The 21,085-nt window shown below is 39.2% G+C and overlaps 1 protein-coding gene across 1 annotated transcript; it reads right to left on the bottom strand.

Moving 5' to 3' along the window:
* Window positions 1-3,420: 3,420 nt before the first annotated feature.
* LOC107770734 (protein VAPYRIN-LIKE-like) lies at window positions 3,421-8,442 on the bottom strand. The gene is made up of 2 exons (XM_016590065.2): window positions 7,120-8,442; window positions 3,421-3,957 (listed from the first exon to the last, which is right to left on the bottom strand). The coding sequence occupies exons 1-2, from the start codon at window positions 8,086-8,088 to the stop codon at window positions 3,517-3,519; spliced, it is 1,410 nt and encodes a 469-aa protein (XP_016445551.2). The 5' UTR covers window positions 8,089-8,442; the 3' UTR covers window positions 3,421-3,516.
* Between the last annotated feature and the right edge of the window lie 12,643 nt (window positions 8,443-21,085).

The raw sequence follows: 21,085 nt of genomic DNA, 5'->3' as shown, positions 1-21,085 counted from the left end.
GCTATTTTTGAGTATTGATTGAGGGTTTTTGAGGTAAGTATCTTGCCTGACGTTGTGTGGGGGAACTACCCCATAGGGATTGGTTTGTTTGTACTATTTGAACTACGTGAAAGACGTATACACGAGGTGACGAGTGTGTACACGACTTATATATGAAAATTTGACCGGCTTAGACTCTTAGGTTCTTACGTACATTAAAGTGAAGCTGTCTTATCATGTTAAATCCTCTATTGCTAAATTTATCCTTACATGTCTTATTTGAAGTTGATTGATTCATGTTCTACCCTTGTTGCCAAATATACTCTTATATGCCTTAATTGAAGTTGTTGCCTTTTTTATTGCCATTTTATCTTTTCTGTAATTTCTTAAACTTATTTGAAGTTATTGTTATCCTTTCCATTATTGACTTATCCTTATTTGGAATTATTTTTATATGTTATCTCTCTATCGTTGAATTGTACCTAATTGGAATCATTGTTACATGTTATCTCTCTTAGCGTTGAGTTGTACCTCTCTTATCGTTGAGTTGTACCTAATTGGAATCATTGTTACATGTTATCTCTCTTATCGTCGTATTGTACGTATTTGTAATCATTGTTACATGTTATCCCTTTCATTGTTGAGTTACTCTTACTCTTATCCCTTTCATTTTTGAGTTACATACTATCTCTCCCATTATTGAGTTATTCTTGTTTGAAACCCTTATCACTTGTTATGTGTTTCAATGTGAGCTCGTTCTTTCATTCTTTGTGTTTAGAGATTTAAGTGTTGATTTACTTGCTGTACTCCCGTGTTATTATTGTTGTTATTGTACTTAGTGTCGTTGAGCCGAGGGCTATGTGTGGTTGTGGTATTGAAAACGTTTTGAGAAAATGTTATAGCATATAGACAGATGTAGTGCGAGTTGTTATATTGTGTTGTTATATTTTTGGAACACGTGATATTGTTGAGAGGATTGTGAGGATGTCCGTACGTAAGTTGTCCATGCTATTGTTATTCTTGATATTTGCACATGCGACGTGACAAGGCGGGCTATATATATGTGGGTTTGCGCATGTGGCGAGACAAGGCGAGAATATTATTATGCGCATGTAGCGAGACAAGGCGAAAATTTACTTTATTGTTGTGCAAATGGAGAGACAAAGGGGCTATGTCGGGGATGATTTGTGATGACTTGTGATGGCATGGGGGCATTGTTATTGATAACATTTGTATAGTGGTGTGCCTACCTTGTGTGAGTCATGCATTTTATATTTTGTTGTGTTGTTCCCTATGTGCCATTCGTTGTCTCTGCTCTTATTTATTGACTCAAGTTGGGATAGAACACTTGCACAAGCATACACGTAATTATTCTCTCATATCGGTTCAAGAAGATGAACTTGATATTTATTGATCATTTACATGTATTCTCGTATACTTGCTTTCTGTATGAAAGTTGTACTAATGGCACGTGAGTTATCCGTGCAGATATGAGATATTACTGTTGTTGGCACATGAATTGTTCGTGCGGTTATGAGGTATTGTTGTTGCTAGCACGTAAGTTGCCCGTGCGGTTATGAGATATTGTCACTCTCTTAGCACGTGAATTGTCTATGCAGATATGAGGTACTAATGGTATTGACACATTAGTTGTCCGTGCGGTTGTAAATTGTAATGTAGGCACAAGATGCCAAGTGATTAGGGTTCGTGACTTGGGACCCGCGAATTGTGGTTATGAGGTGTAGCACCTCAGGAAAATTCTTGTATAAATCTTGTGTGAAAACGGTTGTTTATTAGGTTGTTACATGTTTCTCCTTACTTGGTGTCACCGGACTTTAACTGTATTCAGCTTACTCTATTGCGTTATTATCTGTTTGTTCCTTGTTGCTAATTGTTGCTTCTAGTTTTCTATTGCCAGTATTGGTTGTCGTTTCTACCATGCTTAGCTTTATATTGATATTGTTCCCTGTTAGTTTCGCATTTATACTTGTACAGGTTATTATGTCTAGTAGGTGTCTTGATTGCTGCTCGTCACTACTCTACCAAGGTTAGTCTTGATACTTATTGGGTACCGCTGTGGTGTACTTATGCTATGCTTTCTGAACATCTTTTTGTACAGATCCAGGTACTTCGGAGTTTGTTAATCAATAGATACCTGATCAGATATTGCGGTGGAGACTTCAATGTATACTTGCCGTCGCGTTCGGAGGCCTCGGAGTCACTTTCTGAAATTTATTTTGTACAATTTATTTCTTTCCGTAACAGTTGTACTTAAAAAATTTCTAGTGATCTCAATAGAGTTTATGACTTGTATTACCGGGGTCGCAAGTATTATTCCAAATAAGAAAATGGAACTAGTCAAGTCTCAGTCACTGCCTCGCAAGTATTATTCCAAATAAGATAAATGACAAGGGAAGAAAATTGCTATCATCTCTGGGAAAATGATTTTACTTTCACTTGACAACCCTCTTGACTTCCCACATGACATAATTTTGTCCCCTCTGTTTTCTTTATTTTGTTTGAGTTTGACTTAGCATGTTCTGTCACTTGATACAGGCTAGGAGCTAGGGCGTTCGAATAAAATAATGACCACATGACATATATTGATTGTGGAACCAATGAAGTTCACTTATTTTGTTAAGCCCTATAAATTAAATGGTTTGGAGTTGGATTTTTTATTTAATCTATATAATTAGTGTAACAATCTCACTCATTAGTAATATTGTCTGCTTTGGGTTTAGACCCCCGCGACTTTAAAATGTGTCACTAGAGTCTAAAGTTTGTTTACTTATATACTCAGCTTCAAGCTTGTTTACTTATACACCCAGCATCTCTCTCGTGTTTTGTCAATGTGGGATTCGCCTGGGAGCTTGTTTACTTATATCCTCAGTATCTCTCCCGTATTTTGTCGATGTGAGATTTACTTGGGGTGTCACTGTCGTATTTTATCGATATGAGATTCGTCTGCGGTGTCACATACACTCCCCTTAGGGACTAAACATCCTCGTTGAGGTTTGCCTAACCACCTTCTCAAAGATGTGGGTTTCGCGATGTGTGATTCGCCTAAACTCAGTTGACCGTTGAGGCTTGCCCCACCATCTTTCTAGGTTGCATGCGAATTGGTTCTGATATCATATGTAACATCCCAGCTTACTAGTAATATTGTCCGCTTTGAGTTTAGGCCCGCACGTATTTAAAACGCGTCACTAGGATCAAAGGCTTGTTTACGTATATACCCAACATTTCTTCCTGTTTTGTCGATTTGGGATTCGTTTGGCGTGTCACAATTAGTTTTAAGGAATCAATCTGATTATATTAAATCATGACCTTGAATTTGGATAAAATAATCTTGAATATAGGACTTCACCTATCTTTTTTTTATTAACTTAACCGTTAACTTTCGTATGTATAAGAATCATTTAATTTGCTTGTAACCAAAGATTTGTTTGAAAAAAACGGAAGAAATTTACTCTTTGGTCAATGGCGTGGTACTATTCATAAAACTGTAAAAGCTGTACAATCTATCATAGCCAGGAATCAGGATAAGGGAGAGGAGGAATTTGAGGGAATTAGAGAAAGCACAGCACCCTCATCAACAAGCAGCTGCGTTATATCTTCATAACCCAAAAACCTGGCTATAGAAAGAGGAGTATCACCCTTCTTGTTCCTAACGTTCACATTGGCTCCTCTGTTTAGCAGTACTTCTACCGTTTGTGCACATCCACCTTCGACGGCCATGTGCAGGGGAGTGTGGCCTTCTGCATCCTGGCATTCTAAGTCGGCTCTGAATTCGGCGAGTATCATTACTGCATCTTTGTTCCCTTTAATCGCTGCAACATGAAGAGTTGTCAGACCATATTGGTCGCGGAAGTTGGTGCTTGCTCCCTTTTCGAGTAGAATCTCGAGCAGCTGGAAATCTCCACGTCTTGCTGCATGTAGCACTGCTTCTCCTCTTTCGAGAATTTTAACAACTACCTCCTGCAACATTACTTATGGTAATTGGTAAGGTAGGTTGTGAATGTGAAAGAAATGGTTGCTGGATGTTACAGAAAAAGAAAGTATAACTGCAATGAAACCAGACAAGCTCTTTATGCACATGGTAGACAGAGCAAAGTTTGGGGCAGGCCAGCCAAATAGATTACATTCCAGAACTACTTTGATTTAATCCGTTGAAATGATATATCTAATCGGCTATTGTCTCTCGAAATAACTGATATTACTCTCCAATGAGAACAAAGTCAGTAATAATTAAAACATTTTTAGCTCATAATGGCTGTCAAAACACTCATATTCGGCATGTGTTGACAACTTTCTTGAGCCCTTACTTAAAATTCCATCAGCAATGACATATTCTTACAATTGAAGGCTACGATCACCGATTAATCAGAATACTGTTAGAAGTACTGTTTGAAGATAAACTGAGAAGTTCACTCCAAATATTCAAATTTAAGGGAGAAATAAGTTGAAATACTTGTTAATAAGTAAGAGCTAATTTGTAAAAAAAGTGAGAATGGTAAGACTAGTCGACCACTAGTAGGGGTATTTCTTTGTACACGTTTCAAGAATTTCTCTTATAAACATGCTTTCAGTTTTGTTTCTGTAAAATTTATAGTGTCTTCAGAAGATATCAATGTGGCGAATGTTCAATTTTTAGACACTTGGCCCTTATTATTACTACTACATTTCTTATTAAATCCTCCTTGGGATCGAAGGGGTTTGGCACAGATCCCCTACCAGTATATATAGCAAAAAAAAAAAATTTTACAAGAAAGTAGAGGTTAAAATAACACCCCAACACAAAACACGAATAACATGCTCATTCCCGTACAGAAGGATTACAGAACTAAGAACTAAAGCGAGGGCCAATCTCAATTAAATTAAACTCACAAAAAGATTTTGAACAAATGTGGAATCTGATCATGAGACAGATTCTACATTTGTTCAATCCTAGCTCAACTAATGCCTTTCTACATGTACAATTTGGCCCTTATTTACGCCCCTGTTACAATACCATTAGTTGAGCATTCCAGAAAAGAAATATGCATTTATTCACAATGTATATGAACTATGTGAAGTTGGATCGTAACAGAAACAATCCATTTTACAGTAAAATAGAGCCCGAGCCTTTAATCCATTCTTCAATAAATTCGATTACTTTACTCGCTCCATTTCATTTTATATGACACTTTTTTCTTTCTAATTTGTTCCAAAAAATAAATTTTTTTATTTGAAATTTAACTTTCTAGTTCTCGAGAGTCAATTTGACTAATCTTTAAAGCCAAATTGAATTAAATCACCTCAATGTTTTACAATAAAATTTTTGATTTTCAAATGTTATTCGAAAAGTACTATAAGTTATAATTCTTCTCATGTCAAGATAATAAAAAATATATATTTTAAAATATTGATCAATGTTCACATAGTTTAAATTTCATGCCACATAAATTGGAATAAAAGGAATTTTCTGTAAAGAAATATTATATAATCTCACTAGTGGGGTCTAGGGAGGGTAGTGTATACGCAGACCTTACCACTACACTGGAGTAGAGAGGTTGTTTCCGATAAACCCTCGGCTCCCTCCCTCCAAGAACTCCCACCTTGTTCTTGGGATCCATTCTTCAATAAATTCGATTACTTTACTCCCTCCATTTCATTTTATATCACATTTTTTTCTTTCTAATTTGTTCCAAAAAATATTTTTTTATATTTGAAATTTAACTTTCTAGTTCTCGAGAGTCAGTTTGACTAATCTTTAAAGCCAAATTGAACTAAATCACCTCAATGTTTTACAATAAATTTTTTGATTTTCAAAAGTTATTCGAGAAGTACTATAAGTTATAATTCTTCTCATGTAAAGATAATAAAAAATATATTTTAAAATATTGATCAATGTTCACATAGTTTAAATTTCATGCCACATAAATTGGAATAAAAGGAATTTTCTGTAAAGAAATATTATATAATCTCACTAGTGGGGTCTGGGAATGGTAGTGTGTACGCAAACCTTACCACTACCATGGAGTAGAGAGGCTGTTTCTGATAGACCCTCGACTCCCTCCCTCCAAGAACTCCCACCTTGTTCTTGGGATCCATTCTTCAATAAATTCGATTACTTTACTCGCTCCATTTCATTTTATGACACTTTTTTCTTTCTAATTTGTTCCAAAAAATAATTTTTTATATTTGAAATTTAACTTTCTAGTTCTCGAGAGTCAATTTGACTAATCTTTAAAGCCAAATTGAATTAAATCACCTCAATGTTTTACAATAAAAGTTTTGATTTTCAAATGTTATTCGAGAAGTACTATAAGTTATAATTCTTCTCATGTCGAGATAATAAACAAATATATTTTAAAATATTGATCATTGTTCACATAGTTTAAATTTCATGCCACATAAATTGGAATAAAAGGAATTTTCTGTAAAGAAATATTATATAATCCCACTAGTGGGGTTTGGGGAGGGTAGTGTGTACGAAGACCTTACCACTACCCTGGAGTAGAGAGGTTGTTTCCGATAGACCCTCGGCTCCCTACCTCCAAGAACTCTCACTTTGTTCTTGGGATCCATTCTTCAATAAATTCGATTACTTTACTCGCTCCATTTCATTTTATATGACACTTTTTTCTTTCTAATTTGTTCCAAAAAATAATTTTTATATTTGAAATTTAACTTTCTAGTTCTCGAGAGTCAATTTGACTAATCTTTAAAGCCAAATTGAATTAGATCACCTCAATGTTTTACAATAAAATTTTTGATTTTCAAAAGTTATTCGAGAAGTACTATAAGTTATAATTCTTCTCATGTCAAGATAATAAAAAAAAATATTTTAAAATATTGATCAATGTTCACATAGTTTAAATTTCATGCCACATAAATTGGAATAAAAGGAATTATCTATAAAGAAATATTATATAATCACACTAGTGGGGTGGGTAATGTGTACGCAGACCTTACCACTACCATGGAGTAGAGAGGCTGTTTCCGATAGACCCTCGGCTCCCTCCCTTCAAGAACTCTCACCTTATTCTTGGGATGACTCGAACTCACAACCTCTTGATTGGAAGTGGAGGGTGCTCACCCACTCTTGTTTTAAATTTCTTATCTAGTCATATAACACAAAGTGGGAGTACTACTTACATGGCCCTTAGCTCGTGCAATATCAAGAGCCGAACGGCCAAGACGCAATTCAGTAACAGTAGGGTCGGCGCCCATTTCAACAAGCATCTTCACCATCTGACAGTCACCATTAGCAGCTGCTCTGAACAAAGCCGTTCTACCATCCTTGCTCCTCCCATCCACTTGCGCACCTGCATCTATCAACACCTTCGCACTTTCCAATAACCCTTTACTCGCCGCTAAATGTAACGGCGTTCTTCCCTCCTTATCTCTGCTATCCAAAGACCCCTGCTGTCTGTTCACTCTCAGCAGCCTCTCAATCTCCTCTCTCCTATCATTTGCAACGGCGATATGTAACGCCGTCCACCCCTTCGACACCCATTTAACGTCGACGTTTGATTCAGAACACGCGTCCACTTTTAATCCGCCCTCAACCAAGATGTTCACAATTTCTTTACTATTATCCAGCTGCTTTGCAACTCGGAGGAGTGACTCCGCTTCTCGAGTTGAAAACTCAGAGAAAACGGATCGCTGCCGTTTGATAATGTTTCTAACGGATTCAGAATCTCCGTTACTAACAGCAAGGCGAAGAAGAAAGGGGCCCACGAATACCACCTTGAGTTTTATGTCGTACGTCGAACGGTGCCCAATTGAGCTGAACCAGGAGTTAACGAATTCGGAATGATTCGGTTCGAGTACTTGTGGTGCTAATATTGTTCTAAGGAGGAATCTGTCAGAAGGGGAGCGAGGGAAAGTTGAAGGGAGTTGGGATTGTGGCTTGAGAATAACTTGGAATGTTGTTGAAGATAAAGGTGAAATTAGGCCACTGGGTGGATTGACTAGGAACTTATGAGGAGACGAAGTTTGGACTTTGAAGGCTATTGGAGAGGTTGCAATAAGTGATGTGAGGTTCACTGTAGCTCGACATTTGCAGCCTAATGCAAAGTCTATTCGTATTTCTGCTTCTGATACTTCTACTAATTTCTCCATGAATGAATTGATTTATTGAAAGGGGGTATGGTTTCGAGATTCAAAATTGGTACTGGAAGACGTCGGCTTGTATACGTAAACGTTACATGTGATACTTAATAATGGTACATGTGATTTCGTGGGGACCAGTCTAGAGGTTGAAGAAAAACAGCAGGTCGGACAAAGATGTAACAATCTTTGTTTTGAAAATACCAAATGTAAGCCTCCACTCAATTATCCTTTTGAAAGTACATTCCTCTTTTCGTGGTGATGAGCTATTATCTTGTTGCCTTTTTTCCAAAAGACGCAATGTTGATAATAAGATTACTACCATGAAAAACAAAAACCAGTTAGTACTACATTAGTGTGCAGAGATATATTAGTTGTTCATAGGTGCAAGGTAGAAGAAGACAGGACTTTTATAGCGAGCGCTACGACCGAAAAGGGAATTGAGAGCAAATAGAAGGTACTAATAGAAAGGTAAGTAAAGGAAAAGAAAATAGTACAAGAGATGAAACAGTTTGTTTATTAAAATCTGCCTTCCAACATAAGCATATATGTTTAGATCATCTTCATGATAAGCTATTACAATCTTCTATGCTAAGTCAAAGTGTGTCTATAAATTGAAACAAAAGGAGTATTACTTAAGTAAACTCTGGCTTAATGAAAAATCGGATTTCTTAACCCGTTCCCTATTCCCTCAAAGAAGGAAATTACTATGGTAGAAATACATAGTCATCCTAGGTCAATTCATCAGGGAAAGAGAAATTGTCATGGCCCAAAATTTACTAAAGATCGTGATGACACCTAACACCGCCGTCAGACAAGCCAATAGTGATTGATCAACTTGATTATTCATTGTAGTATTTTGAAATCATAATTTTCCTTAATTAAATAGTATGAAATGGAATTTACAGGGTAAATGATAATATTTACACAACTACAATAACGAACAACCCGTAGGAATCCTCAAAACTCGGTGTCGCAAGTACATAAACATTCTCTAAGGAATACATTAATAATACAACATCTTTCCAGAATGTAAATAAGACAGGATAAAATAAATAGTACGATGGAGACTCGGTGGACTGCGATGCATAGCCTGAGTTGCAGCTCACATAAAGTCTCCTCAACAGATGCACCTACGCGCCAAGATGATCACCAAATGAACTTGTCAGATCCTGTACATTTAGTGCAGAAGTGCACGCATACCCAGTAAGTATCTAGCCTAACTCCGGAGAAGTAGTGACGAGGGGTCGACATCGACACTTACTAGAAGTCCAATAAAATAATATGATAATTCATAACAGATATGAAGTGCACAACAATAGTGAAGTAAATCTGTAAATTTCATGATTTTCCAATTATTTCTTTTAAAGTATAAATGTCTTGATCTTGTATTCTACCTTAATAACTCAGAAAATGTCAAGTGCCAATATCAAATAAATAAGGAATACCATAAAAATGCCGGGCATCAGTGGAAGGTTTATCTCGTGAATATTCGAATTATTAGCGATATAACGCACGATTCTGCCAAGGTCATTCGGTCCGATCCAGAATAATGTGTACACTGTCGAGGGTCGAGCGACACGAACTATAGATGCATCTATTATAGTGTCGAGGCGTTCGGCCCGCTCCACAAGAAAGGAAAAAAGTTACCGAATTACGAGACACATGTTTACAATACAGTACATGAGCACAGAACGAATATAATCTTTACCGTTTCTCAAATAACTCGCCCACAACTCAAAGTATTAAGGCTCGACCTATTATACATATATTTATTGCTAAACCAAATTCAGTTATAACTTTAGTTAATTAAGCCAGCAGAAAGGGTTCAAATAATTCAATTATTACATGATAAAGTCCTAAGTCTACCCGGACATAAACATGCTTTAGCTACGTACAGACTCTCGTCACCTTATGCGTACGTAGCAGCCACAACTAGTTGCACATAACAATAAATACCACCTAGGGGTAGTTTCTAACCTCACAAGGTTAGACAGGAATCTTACCTCACTTCGAAGTTCCAAAACCGGCTCCAACGCTTCTCTAATTCTTCAATTCAAGCCAAACAATCTCAAACTAGTCAAACAATATGCAGCTAAATCAAAATATACTCCAATGCTTATAATTAATCAATTCTTAACAACCCCAATTCCGCTAAAAGTCAATAAAGTTAACTCTCAGGCCCACGCGTCCGGATTCCGAAAATTTTCAAAGATAAACATTACCCATAACATTACGAACTCAAATATATAATTTGTTCCTAATTCCATATCCAAATGCGTGGTAAAAATCCAAAAATATCAATTTTAAGGTTTTTCACAAAAATCTCACAATTTTCACTAATTTTCATATTTAAATCCTTGTAGAATCCATGTATTTAATTTACAATAGGTGAGAATAATTTACCTTGCCATAGATGAAGAAAAATCTCCCCTTGAAGCTCTCCAAAAATCTCTCCAACCAAGTGAAAATGAAAGAAAATGGGCCAAATCCCGTATAAAACCAAGTCCTATGCCCACCGACCTTTCGCATCTACGGTCCATTAGCCACTTCTGTGGCTCCGCAGATGTGATGCCCACTTCTCTTTTGCGGCTTCCCTCTCTTCTGTGGACTCGCTTCTACGGAACACTGCCGCTTCTGTGAAGCAACCCTTCCTCTCACTTTCCGCTTCTGCGATCGATCCGTCGTAGGTGCGACTTCGATTTTACGGTCCACCTACCCGCTTCTGAGACCCCTGTATCAGTCATGCCTGGCCATTTATGCGAAGCCCATCTCCCTTCTACGAGCTCGCACCTGTGAAAAAAATTCCGCAGATGCGATTGCACCAGAAGGCAGAATATCAGCAATTGCTTCAAGTCCAAATTTGATCCGTTAACCATAGGGAATCCACCCGAGGCCCCCGGGACCTTGACCAATTATACCAACGCATCCCAAAACACATCCCGAACTTAGTCGAGGCCTCAAATCACGGCAAACAACATCGAAACAATGAATCAACGATCGAAATACGTCTTTAAACTTTCGAACATTCAAACTTCGACGAACACGTCTGATTCATATCAAATCATTCTGGAATGACGCCAAACTTTGCGCACAAGTCATAAATCACAATACGAACCTATTCCAAGGCTCGAAATCCCAAACGTATATCGATGACACCATATCCCACTTCAAACCCAACTTAAGAAATTCTTAAACCTTCAAAATGCCAACCTTCCATAATAAGCGTTGAAATTTTCCCGGGCCACCCCGGTACTCAACCCGAACATACGCCCAAGTCCAACATCATCATACGAACCTATTGGAACCTTAAAATCCCGATTCTGAGGTCGTTTACTCAAAAGTCACACCTTAGTCATTTCTTCTAACTTAAAACTTCCGAAATTAGAATTGTTTTTCTAAATCAACTCCGAACTTCCCAAAGTTCAACTCCGACCACACGTACAAGTCATAATACCTGAAGTGAAGCTACTCAAGGTCTCAAACCGCAGAACGATGCTCTGGAGCTCAAAACGACTGGTTGGGTCGTTACATTCTCCTCCACTTAAACATACGTTCATCCTCAAATGTGCTAAGGACTACTCTGGAGTTGTCCAAAATCACTGTTTAACACCTCGTGCACTTATTCGTGCCACTATAACCCATGTGAGCATATTAGCTCGAGCCAGACTGAAGATTCTCCCTCTTTATTTAGTCAATAAGATTTAGAACCAAATTCTAACCTCCGAATTCCTCTACAAGACCTAATTCTAACATACGAACACCGTATAAACCCTTACACACTGCACCCAACATGACCATGCTCCTCCGCTGAAATCACACCATGCACCACATAAGTCACTTAACCATAAAAACATCCTCTCACAACAATAGCTACACTTCCACGAATCCGATGCCCACAACATACCTCATAACGCATATAAGTCCTGTTCCAATTCTCACAATACTGCCACAACGAAAGAGACGTGTAGAAACTCATAACCACCTGTCGAATCAATAAATCATGGAGTCTCTCCTCCTGACAAGAACCATTACTTCATTCTGAACTGAATAACGACATTTTCTCTTTAATGTACCTTATATAAATATGATTGCACTAGTTTCAGGTTTAATAATCTCGTCTCACCCGATACAAACTGCTCAGGCAATGAGTCACCTCAAACACTGACCAAGATCGTATGCAGCACCATCAAAGCGCCAACAAGCCACCATAACTCATAAGGAAGAACGAACTCTGACAGGGAATTACCCAGCCTGCGTAACGAATAAAACGGTCGAATAGATGCTATGAACCTACCTCAGGGATGAAAAACAAGGCATCAAATTAAGTGTAATTCCCTATGCTCAACATCTCACTGTTGCGGTATGCAACGCGATCCAATATGACACTGTTTCGGCGTGCAACCCGATCCAATATGACACTATTGCGGCGTGCAACCCGATCCACACAACATGCCTGTGGCGGCGTGCCACCCGATCCAAACAATATACCAGTGGCGGCGTGCCACCCGATTCGCACATAACAATCAAGAAGAAAACACACACATCAAGCCGTAACGTTTATACTTACGAAATGCCCGAATATCGACCACAAGCACGCCAAGTGCATAATACAAATCCTGAGGAGACGGATAGCGCCACACGCTACAAAACCCAAGAACAACTAAGGTGCAATATATGACCTGCATCTCGAGAGTGATCCTGCTCATAGAACACCACAAGCTACACATGACCTCAGCACATGTGCGAATAATCATGCTATCTCACAACCCACATGGCACAATAGAGATTTACATGGAATAGCTGACGACGGGGATAACATCCAATGCCTGGCGACTCCTCTGTAAGCAATGCTATGATGAATGAACACATCCGACCTGACGTAGAGCACACCTTCATATTAGACCCACCAACGGACCTCAAACCGATTTTGATCATACCCTACTGGGCCAATAACCTTCAAAGGATCCACAATGGCCCCATTCATGACACACACGAGCAGCCGTCCACTCCGGGCCAACTCCCACATTCACAACCAAGGGAATAGAGCACCCTCCAAGCATAAACTCTCACATTAACGATAGTACCAAAAATCTCCATACTTGGTTTCAATCCTTAACAATTAAGTGACTAACATGCCACACTTATACAAATTTCCCCGTGGGATACGCTCCCACGACCTTACACACCAGGTAGCAAAGTCTGCACCTCCATACCACCAACAATGCTAATGCTATAAAGTAAATCGAGAATCCGCAAATCAGTACACAAAACTTCTTACACTGGACACCGTTCTCAGGGGACACTAAGAAAAATAGCAGCTTGCTTTGAACATCTGAATGCTTTCCTGCTCATCCGAGCTCGTGACATTCTGGTCAACACCGAACCACAACCTTGATCCTCAACTCCCAATTCTCATGCCGCTCACTATACTTATCATGCCGCTATGCGAGAGTACAAGAATTTCATCATAACTCCTGAACCACCAATAGAATAAACAATTCATCATCTAGAACCCTTGTACTCAACACATTTCAGAGGAACTATGGCATCACGCAACCGAATTCCCATGACTGCAGAAAATACAAACCTCAAGTTCTAGTCTAAACCACCATAACTCTTCCGGGATCCATCTACACATAACAAGCCATTATACTCAAATACCTCCAAATCAATTAAATTACGGCGGCTATCAAGCCCGCACGTACAACCACAAACCACATGTATAACTTCACATACCGAAGGAACTGATCATTGCCACAATCATGCCAATTCAACCATTACTAACTGGCCCAACTTCTTTCAATTTATTCTTGACCTGACTTAGAAATAATAATAGCTCCATTCACAACATATCGAACTCAATCCGCACTTATTCCGAGTGACCCAAATCGCGAGACCATATCATCTCAATACCCATGAATCATCTGATACCCTTCTCAAGCGCACAATAGCATCTCCAACTGGTACACCCATTCTGCAAGACCTTCCGTGAATCCGAAGCTATTTCTTCCTTTCCTCTAATACTACACCACATGCCCTATGATAACATAGGACATTCCAGGTTCCGTTCGCAATCCACTGTGAAAACTCGGTCCTTGACCACACAACGGACCCGAAATGCTTAGGCACTGCACTTTAATTCTTGAACCCACTAAAACCGTTGTTTAGAGTCACTCACTTTAACTTGGTCCCGAATATAAGCCAATCTCCAGTGTGCTGTCAATACATGAACACTCCCAAAGAAGCAACTGGAGGAATTATTTTCCTTGTACATTACATCCACAAAAAGCATAAACTCTAAGTCTTCCCAAAACCTGTACCTGAATTGATAAGGCGAAGTATAGAACACATTCATCAAGTTCCTTGCTCGAATTACTCCTGATATTTTCTTTTCTTAGTCATAAATAATCCACCAACGGATCGATAACCAGAAACCACACAAGCAGACGACCACGCGATCCAATCGTAGACGGTGGGCTCCCCCACTTAGCTTTAAGCTACCATCACTTAATGTAGAGCCCACAACAATTCCTCTTTCTTAATACCATGATCTCGTACCGTCAACCCACCAAATTTCTCGAAGCCTTTTGTTAAGCTTTTCATGAAACATTCCGAATTATCGGCCACAATCGCATACTCGACCTTCTGTTGGGTAGTAAGTAGAACTCTTTGTAGAAACCTCATCAAAATAACGCAACCGCTAATCTATTCACAAGAGATAACCCACATGTTGTATTCCATGCCGACATCTTCCAATGACGCTGCATCGGGTACAACTACCACGAGTTCAACCCTCCTGAGCCCATGCTCGTCCACCGGCTGTATAAGCCTATTCCTTCCCCCATTGACATCAACCGAAAGTCCAACAATACCTTTCAAATCAAAGTCATGTTGCATCCGGAACGATAATCAAATCTTTACACCCCCTTCATCTCAAGCAAACTCATTTATACCATATTCAATCTTTCTCCGTACAGTAACCACCATTCCAATTATAATCCGTGGGCCTAGTCACTTCCCACCATGCCTCCCAAATCACTCTAATCTTCCTCAAGGTACGTGGCTATCTTACCACGGAATTCATATGCTACTCTGCCACTCCCACTTCGGTCAAACCATCTTCTTTAAGTAACTTCTCGACCTCCGCTTTTCATACTTGACCTGCTCGTACTTTAGCTACCGCGAAACACCTCCCGCCATGTCCTTTCTCATACGTAGCTGCCCCAAGTGTTGCCTCAAATCAAATCCATACCTGTAGCACTGGAACTAATGAATTGCTACCAACTCTAAACCTCGTAGAAGATCATTTTCTCGAGCCATTAACATTAGAAATACTGATTCGATTCTGAACCGCTACACACCGTTATCTCTGACAACTGCTTCTCAGGTACCATTTCACAACACCCTGCCCCAAAGGGAAAAATCAAAGAAGACCATAACACCGGCGAATCTTAATGCGTTCCAACAAGGACGACGATACCACATCACAAATGAGAATTCCACCACGCTCGAAAATACCAAGTCTAATCACTTCATCAACCAAGGCTTGAACATCCATAGTTTGATTGCATTTCCTTTGCTGGAATTGAATATCGAACTTCTAAATCATGCACCGAGAAATCCTTCTTTCAAGTCACTCACTGACTTGCCACATAGACAAGCACCCTACCATTACACCAACACTGTGCGATATCAACGCATGAACATCATAGCAATCTGTGCATAGCCTCAAAACCATAGGAAGTACAAATACTGAACTGAAATGATAGAACATCCTTCTGCAAGGCGATGATAATAGCATGTACAAATACGCAGGGAAAAACATCCTGCACCACGTCTGCAGTACCAATAAAACTACTTGACGCCCAATTGATAACAAGCACTTCACGTCACATAAGATTGAGTAGGAAGGAAATAAAGGCACAAGCCTCAATGGAATCAAACCACACGATGAGGAAATCAAGAAGGGAAATGCTCCTAACAGCCCTGTAGCCTCTCGAAGATAAGTACATATGTTTCCGTACCGATCCTCAAGACTCTACTAGACTTGCTCATGACTCGCGAGACCCAAGTAAACCTAATACGCTGATACCAAGCTGTCACGACCCAAAATCACTAAAGGTCGTGATGGCGTCTAACACTGCCGTCAGGTAAGCCAACGGTGATTGATCAACTTAATTACTCATTTTAGTATTTTGAAATCATAATTTTCCTTAATTAAATAGTATGAAATGGAATTTACAAGGTAAATGATAATATTTACACAACTACAATAACGAACAACCCGTAGGAATCCCTAAAACCCGGTGTCATAAGTACATGAGCATTCTCAAATGAGTACAATAATAATACAACATCTGTCCAGAATGTAAATAAGACAAGATAAAATAAATAGTACGATGGAGACTCGGTGGACTGCGATGCGTAGCCTGAGTTGCAGCTCACATAAAGTCTCCTCAACAGATGTGCTGGCGCGCCAAGATGATCACCAAATGAACCTGTCAGATCCCGCACATTTAGTGCAGAAATGTAGCATGAGTACGTAAATCAACGCGTATCCAGTAAATATCTAGCCTAACCCTAGAGAAGCAGTGAAGAGGGGTCGACATCGACACTTACTAGAGGTCCAATAAAATAATATGATAATTCATAACAGATATGAAGTGCACATCAATAGTGGAGTAAATCTGTAAATTTCATAATTTTTCAATTATTTCTTTTAAAGTATAAATTTCTCGATCTTCTATTCTACCTTAATAGCTCAGAAAATACCAAGTGCCAATATCAAATAAATAAGGAATACCATAAAAATGTCGGGTATCAGTGAAAGGTTTATCTCGTGAATATTCGGACTACTAGCGATATAACGCACGATTCTGCCGAGGTCGTTCGACCCGATCCAGAATAATGTGTACACTACCGAGGGTCGAGGAGCACGAACCATAGATGCATCTATTATACCGCCGAGGCGTTCGGCTCGCTCCACAAGAAAGGAAAAGAGTTACCGAATTACGAGACACGTGTTTACAATACAGTACATGAGCACAAAATGAATATAATCTTTACCGTTTCTCAAATAACTCTCCCACAACTCAAAGTGTTAAAGCTCGACCTATTATACATATATTTATTGCTAAACAAAATTCAGTTATAACTTTAATTAATTAAGCCAGTAGAAAGAGTTCAAATAATTCAATTATTATGTGATTAAGTCCTAAGTCTACCCGGACATAAAAATGCTTTAGCTACGTACGGACTCTCATCACCTCGTGCGTATGTAGCACCCACAACTAGTTACACATAACAATAAATTCCACCTAGGGGTAGTTTCCCCCCTCACAAGGTTAGACAAGAGACTTAACTCACTCTGAAGCTCCAAAACCGGCTCCAACGCTTCTCTAATTCTTCAATTCAAGCCAAACGATCCGAAACTAGTCAAACAATGTGCAACTAAATCAAAACATACTCCAATGCTTATAATTAATCAATTCTTAACAACCCCCAACTCCGCTCTAAAAGTCAATAAAGTTAACTCTCGGGTCCACGTGCCCGGATTTCAAAATTGTTTGAAGATAAACATTACCCATAATATTACAAACTCAAATATATAATTTGTTCCTAATTCCATGTCCAAATTCGTGGTAAAAATCCAAAATTTCAAATTTCTAGGTTTTCCACAAAAATCCCACAATTTCCAGTAATTTTCATGTTTAAATCCGTGTAGAATCCATATATGTAACTTACAATAGGTGGGAATAATTTACCTTTCCATAGATGATAAAAAATTTCCCCTTGAAATTCCGTAGGTGTGATTGCTCCAGAAGGCAGAATTCCAGCAATTGCTTCAAATCCAAATTTGATCTGTTAACCATACGAAATCCACCCGAGGCCCCCGGGACCTTGACCAATTATACCAACGTGTCCCAAAACATATTACGAACTTAGTCGAGGCCTCAAATCCTGCTAAACAACATCGACACTATGAATCGACGATCGAAATCCTTCTTTAAACTTTCTAACATTCAAACTTCGGCGAATGCGTCCGATTCATATCAAAACAATCCGCAATAATGCCAAATTTTGCGCGCAAGTGATACATCACAACGCGAACCTAATCCAAGGCTTGGAATCCCAAACGGACATCGATAACACCATAGCCCACTTCAAACCCAACTTGGGTAATTCTTAAACCTTCAAAATGCCAACCTTCCATAATAAGCGCCGAAATGCTTATGGGCCACCCGATACTCAACCCGAACATACTCCCAAGTCCAAAATTATCATACGAATATATTGGAACCTTTAAATCCCCATTCTGAGGTCGTTTAGTCAAAAGTCACACCTTAGTCAATTCTTCCAACTTAAAACTTCCAAAATTAGAATTTTCTTTCTAAATCAACTCCAAACTTTCCGAAGTTCAACTCCGACCACATGTACAAGTCATAATACCTGAAATGAAGCTACTCAAGGCCTCAAACTGCTGAACGACGCACTAAAGATCATAATGACGGGTCAGGTCGTTATAGAAATAGACCAACACATCAATAACATTTCCATTCTTTACTAAACGAGTATCCAAGATGATAACCGGTCCTGTCAGTAGTTGACCGTCATTAAGGGAGATCGAGTAATGGTATGTGGTTAAAGTCACATAATTTCAATGAGTAAAATCAACTGATGGTATGCGCTTAAGGTCAAGTTTAACGCAATTCACGTGGAGAATACATAAATACCCCTCCAACTTGTCTTCTTTTCTCAACTACACACTTCAAGTTTGGGGGACCTAAGACCCCCCTATATTTGTCCGAATTGATATTATTACCACCCTAAAAATAAACAAACAGTTTTTAACTGGGTAGTATATTTCACGCGCTGTCCGCTTAACCCAAATTTTAGATCTGGGCTTAGACAATTAGATTTAATAAAATAGAGTCAATTTTAGCCAATATTAATGCCTAAAAGATATATTAACTGGTTTTGTAGTAAGATAATACGTATACTATCCAAGTAGCGATAAATGTTGACAACACTAGCGATATTCAATGACCCAAAAAGAAGGGGATAGCATTAAGTAACAATAACTAACAATGAATGTCACTTAAGTAAATAAGAAATGTGAGTCACTCGAAAAGGGTGAGGTCTGTGGATATTCTTTATGACAATGATGAATGATTGATGAGCCTTCGAATGTTTAGATTGTTCTTGGATCGAGTGAAAAGGTTCGATGAGAATCTTCAGAAAAAGGTATATATTGTATTTTTGCAATAAAGCCAGATTCTACAGAGAAAGTCAATGTGTCTCCTTACAAGTAAATATCTTATGTCCCCTTTAATTATATCTCTTTATATTTATAGGGAACATACTCCTAAAAACCCTAATAATACAGGTACAAAAAAATCCACTAGAATATTCTCTTATATGTCTTATCCTCAAACTAGCCGTTATTTACTCTGTCTAAGATGAATGCTCGACCTCGACCTTGATCTAAAATGACTCTTCGACCTTGATCTTTGATGGCTCACTGACCTTGATCTTTGATGGCTCACTGACCTTGATCTTCATCTCTTAAGGGACCTCTTCGACCTTCGGCAGGACTTTGTCGAAGTCATACCGGTGACACATGGCGAGCAGGCAGTATGGTTCTCTCTGGGCCCCGTATTTCAAATCCCTTAAATTTTCGGGTGATTTGTTGGACCCATCTGGTCCAAGAGAAATATTGATGTCATGACGTCATGTGTCATGATGATGCTGGTTCCCGATGCATCGCATCGATTCTCATGTGGCCCATGATTGATTCTGCCGTTTCGATCTTTGTGGTATTCATGACAATCCATTTCGGTTCCGGTGCCCCCAAACCTTATCAATAGGGGAGGGCTCGTTGAATTTAATGTTTTCCACATTCCTTCTATTTCTCAAGAAGAAATCCTTCTTTTCCTTCGTAAAACTTTATCATTTTCCTATTGCTCTCTACTTCTTTGTCTTTATAACAATGTAGAACCTCACATCTAATATCCATTTGGAGGATCATTCTATCCCTCTAGATGTCGTATTCCCTGATCAGGGGGAAAACGTTGCATTTGCTGTTGAAGAGGAAACCCTCCCTACTGTGGAGGAAATTGTACCTCGGTACCCTGATGCCAAACCTGATTTCCACAAGGCACCGTAAGTGGTGACTGAGAGGTTTTGATGTTCAATGACGGTCGAGTGTTTAGCCGAATTTAAGGCTAGGCTCGGCCATCCTGATAGTTGAGTTGGTCCCTGCGGGTGATGACGAAGTACGAGTCCATCGTCCCGGTTTTTGCGCCCTTTACGCCTATCCATTCACAATCGGCTACTCGTTACCATTCCCGCCATTGATAGAAGAATTATGCCGCCATTATAACGTGTGCCCCGTGCATCTCGCCCCTTACGTCTTCAAGGTGGTCAAGATGTTGGAGAAGTTCGCTGAATTGGCCAAAGTTGAGATTATGGTACTCCACCTGGTGCACCTTTTCACCCCTCATTTCTATCGAGGGACGTTGCTGAATCTTCTCCACTGTGGGGGAAAATGCTTGGTGGTGAGAATGGACGACAAGGCTAGTCGGCACTTCTGGCTTGATTATCTCTTTGTCAGGACCGAGCACATAGTATCCGTTGCCGCCGGCTTCCTTGAGGCCTGGAAGCTCACTCGTAAGTGCTCGTGTTTGCTATTTTTTTTAACATTTTTCTTGATCGTGGGTTGATTAATCAACCCTTCCTTTTTGTAGCTACTATATGACCTCTCTAGTGTGTGGCTCATATTTCCAATTGGGTCAGACAGATCCTTCCCTATACGGCGGGGATACGTGACTGGTCGAGATTTTTCTTGAAATACAGATCGTTTCTCCCCTTGACAGGTAATCTCTTCTCTATAGATGACATTGTTCTTCTACCATCGATGTCTGTCCTTTGTGTTGATCCCTTCCCTCTCAATTTTTCTCTAGGTTCAATCAGAGGGGCTGCGAGGAGGTTGAGGGCCCCCGTACCT

The sequence above is a fragment of the Nicotiana tabacum genome, chromosome 13 (genome assembly GCF_000715075.1).
Source record: "Nicotiana tabacum cultivar K326 chromosome 13, ASM71507v2, whole genome shotgun sequence".
Classification (NCBI taxonomy): domain Eukaryota; kingdom Viridiplantae; phylum Streptophyta; class Magnoliopsida; order Solanales; family Solanaceae; genus Nicotiana; species Nicotiana tabacum.
Note: the sequence above shows the minus strand (reverse complement) of the source record. Positions and strands in the feature narration are given on the sequence as shown.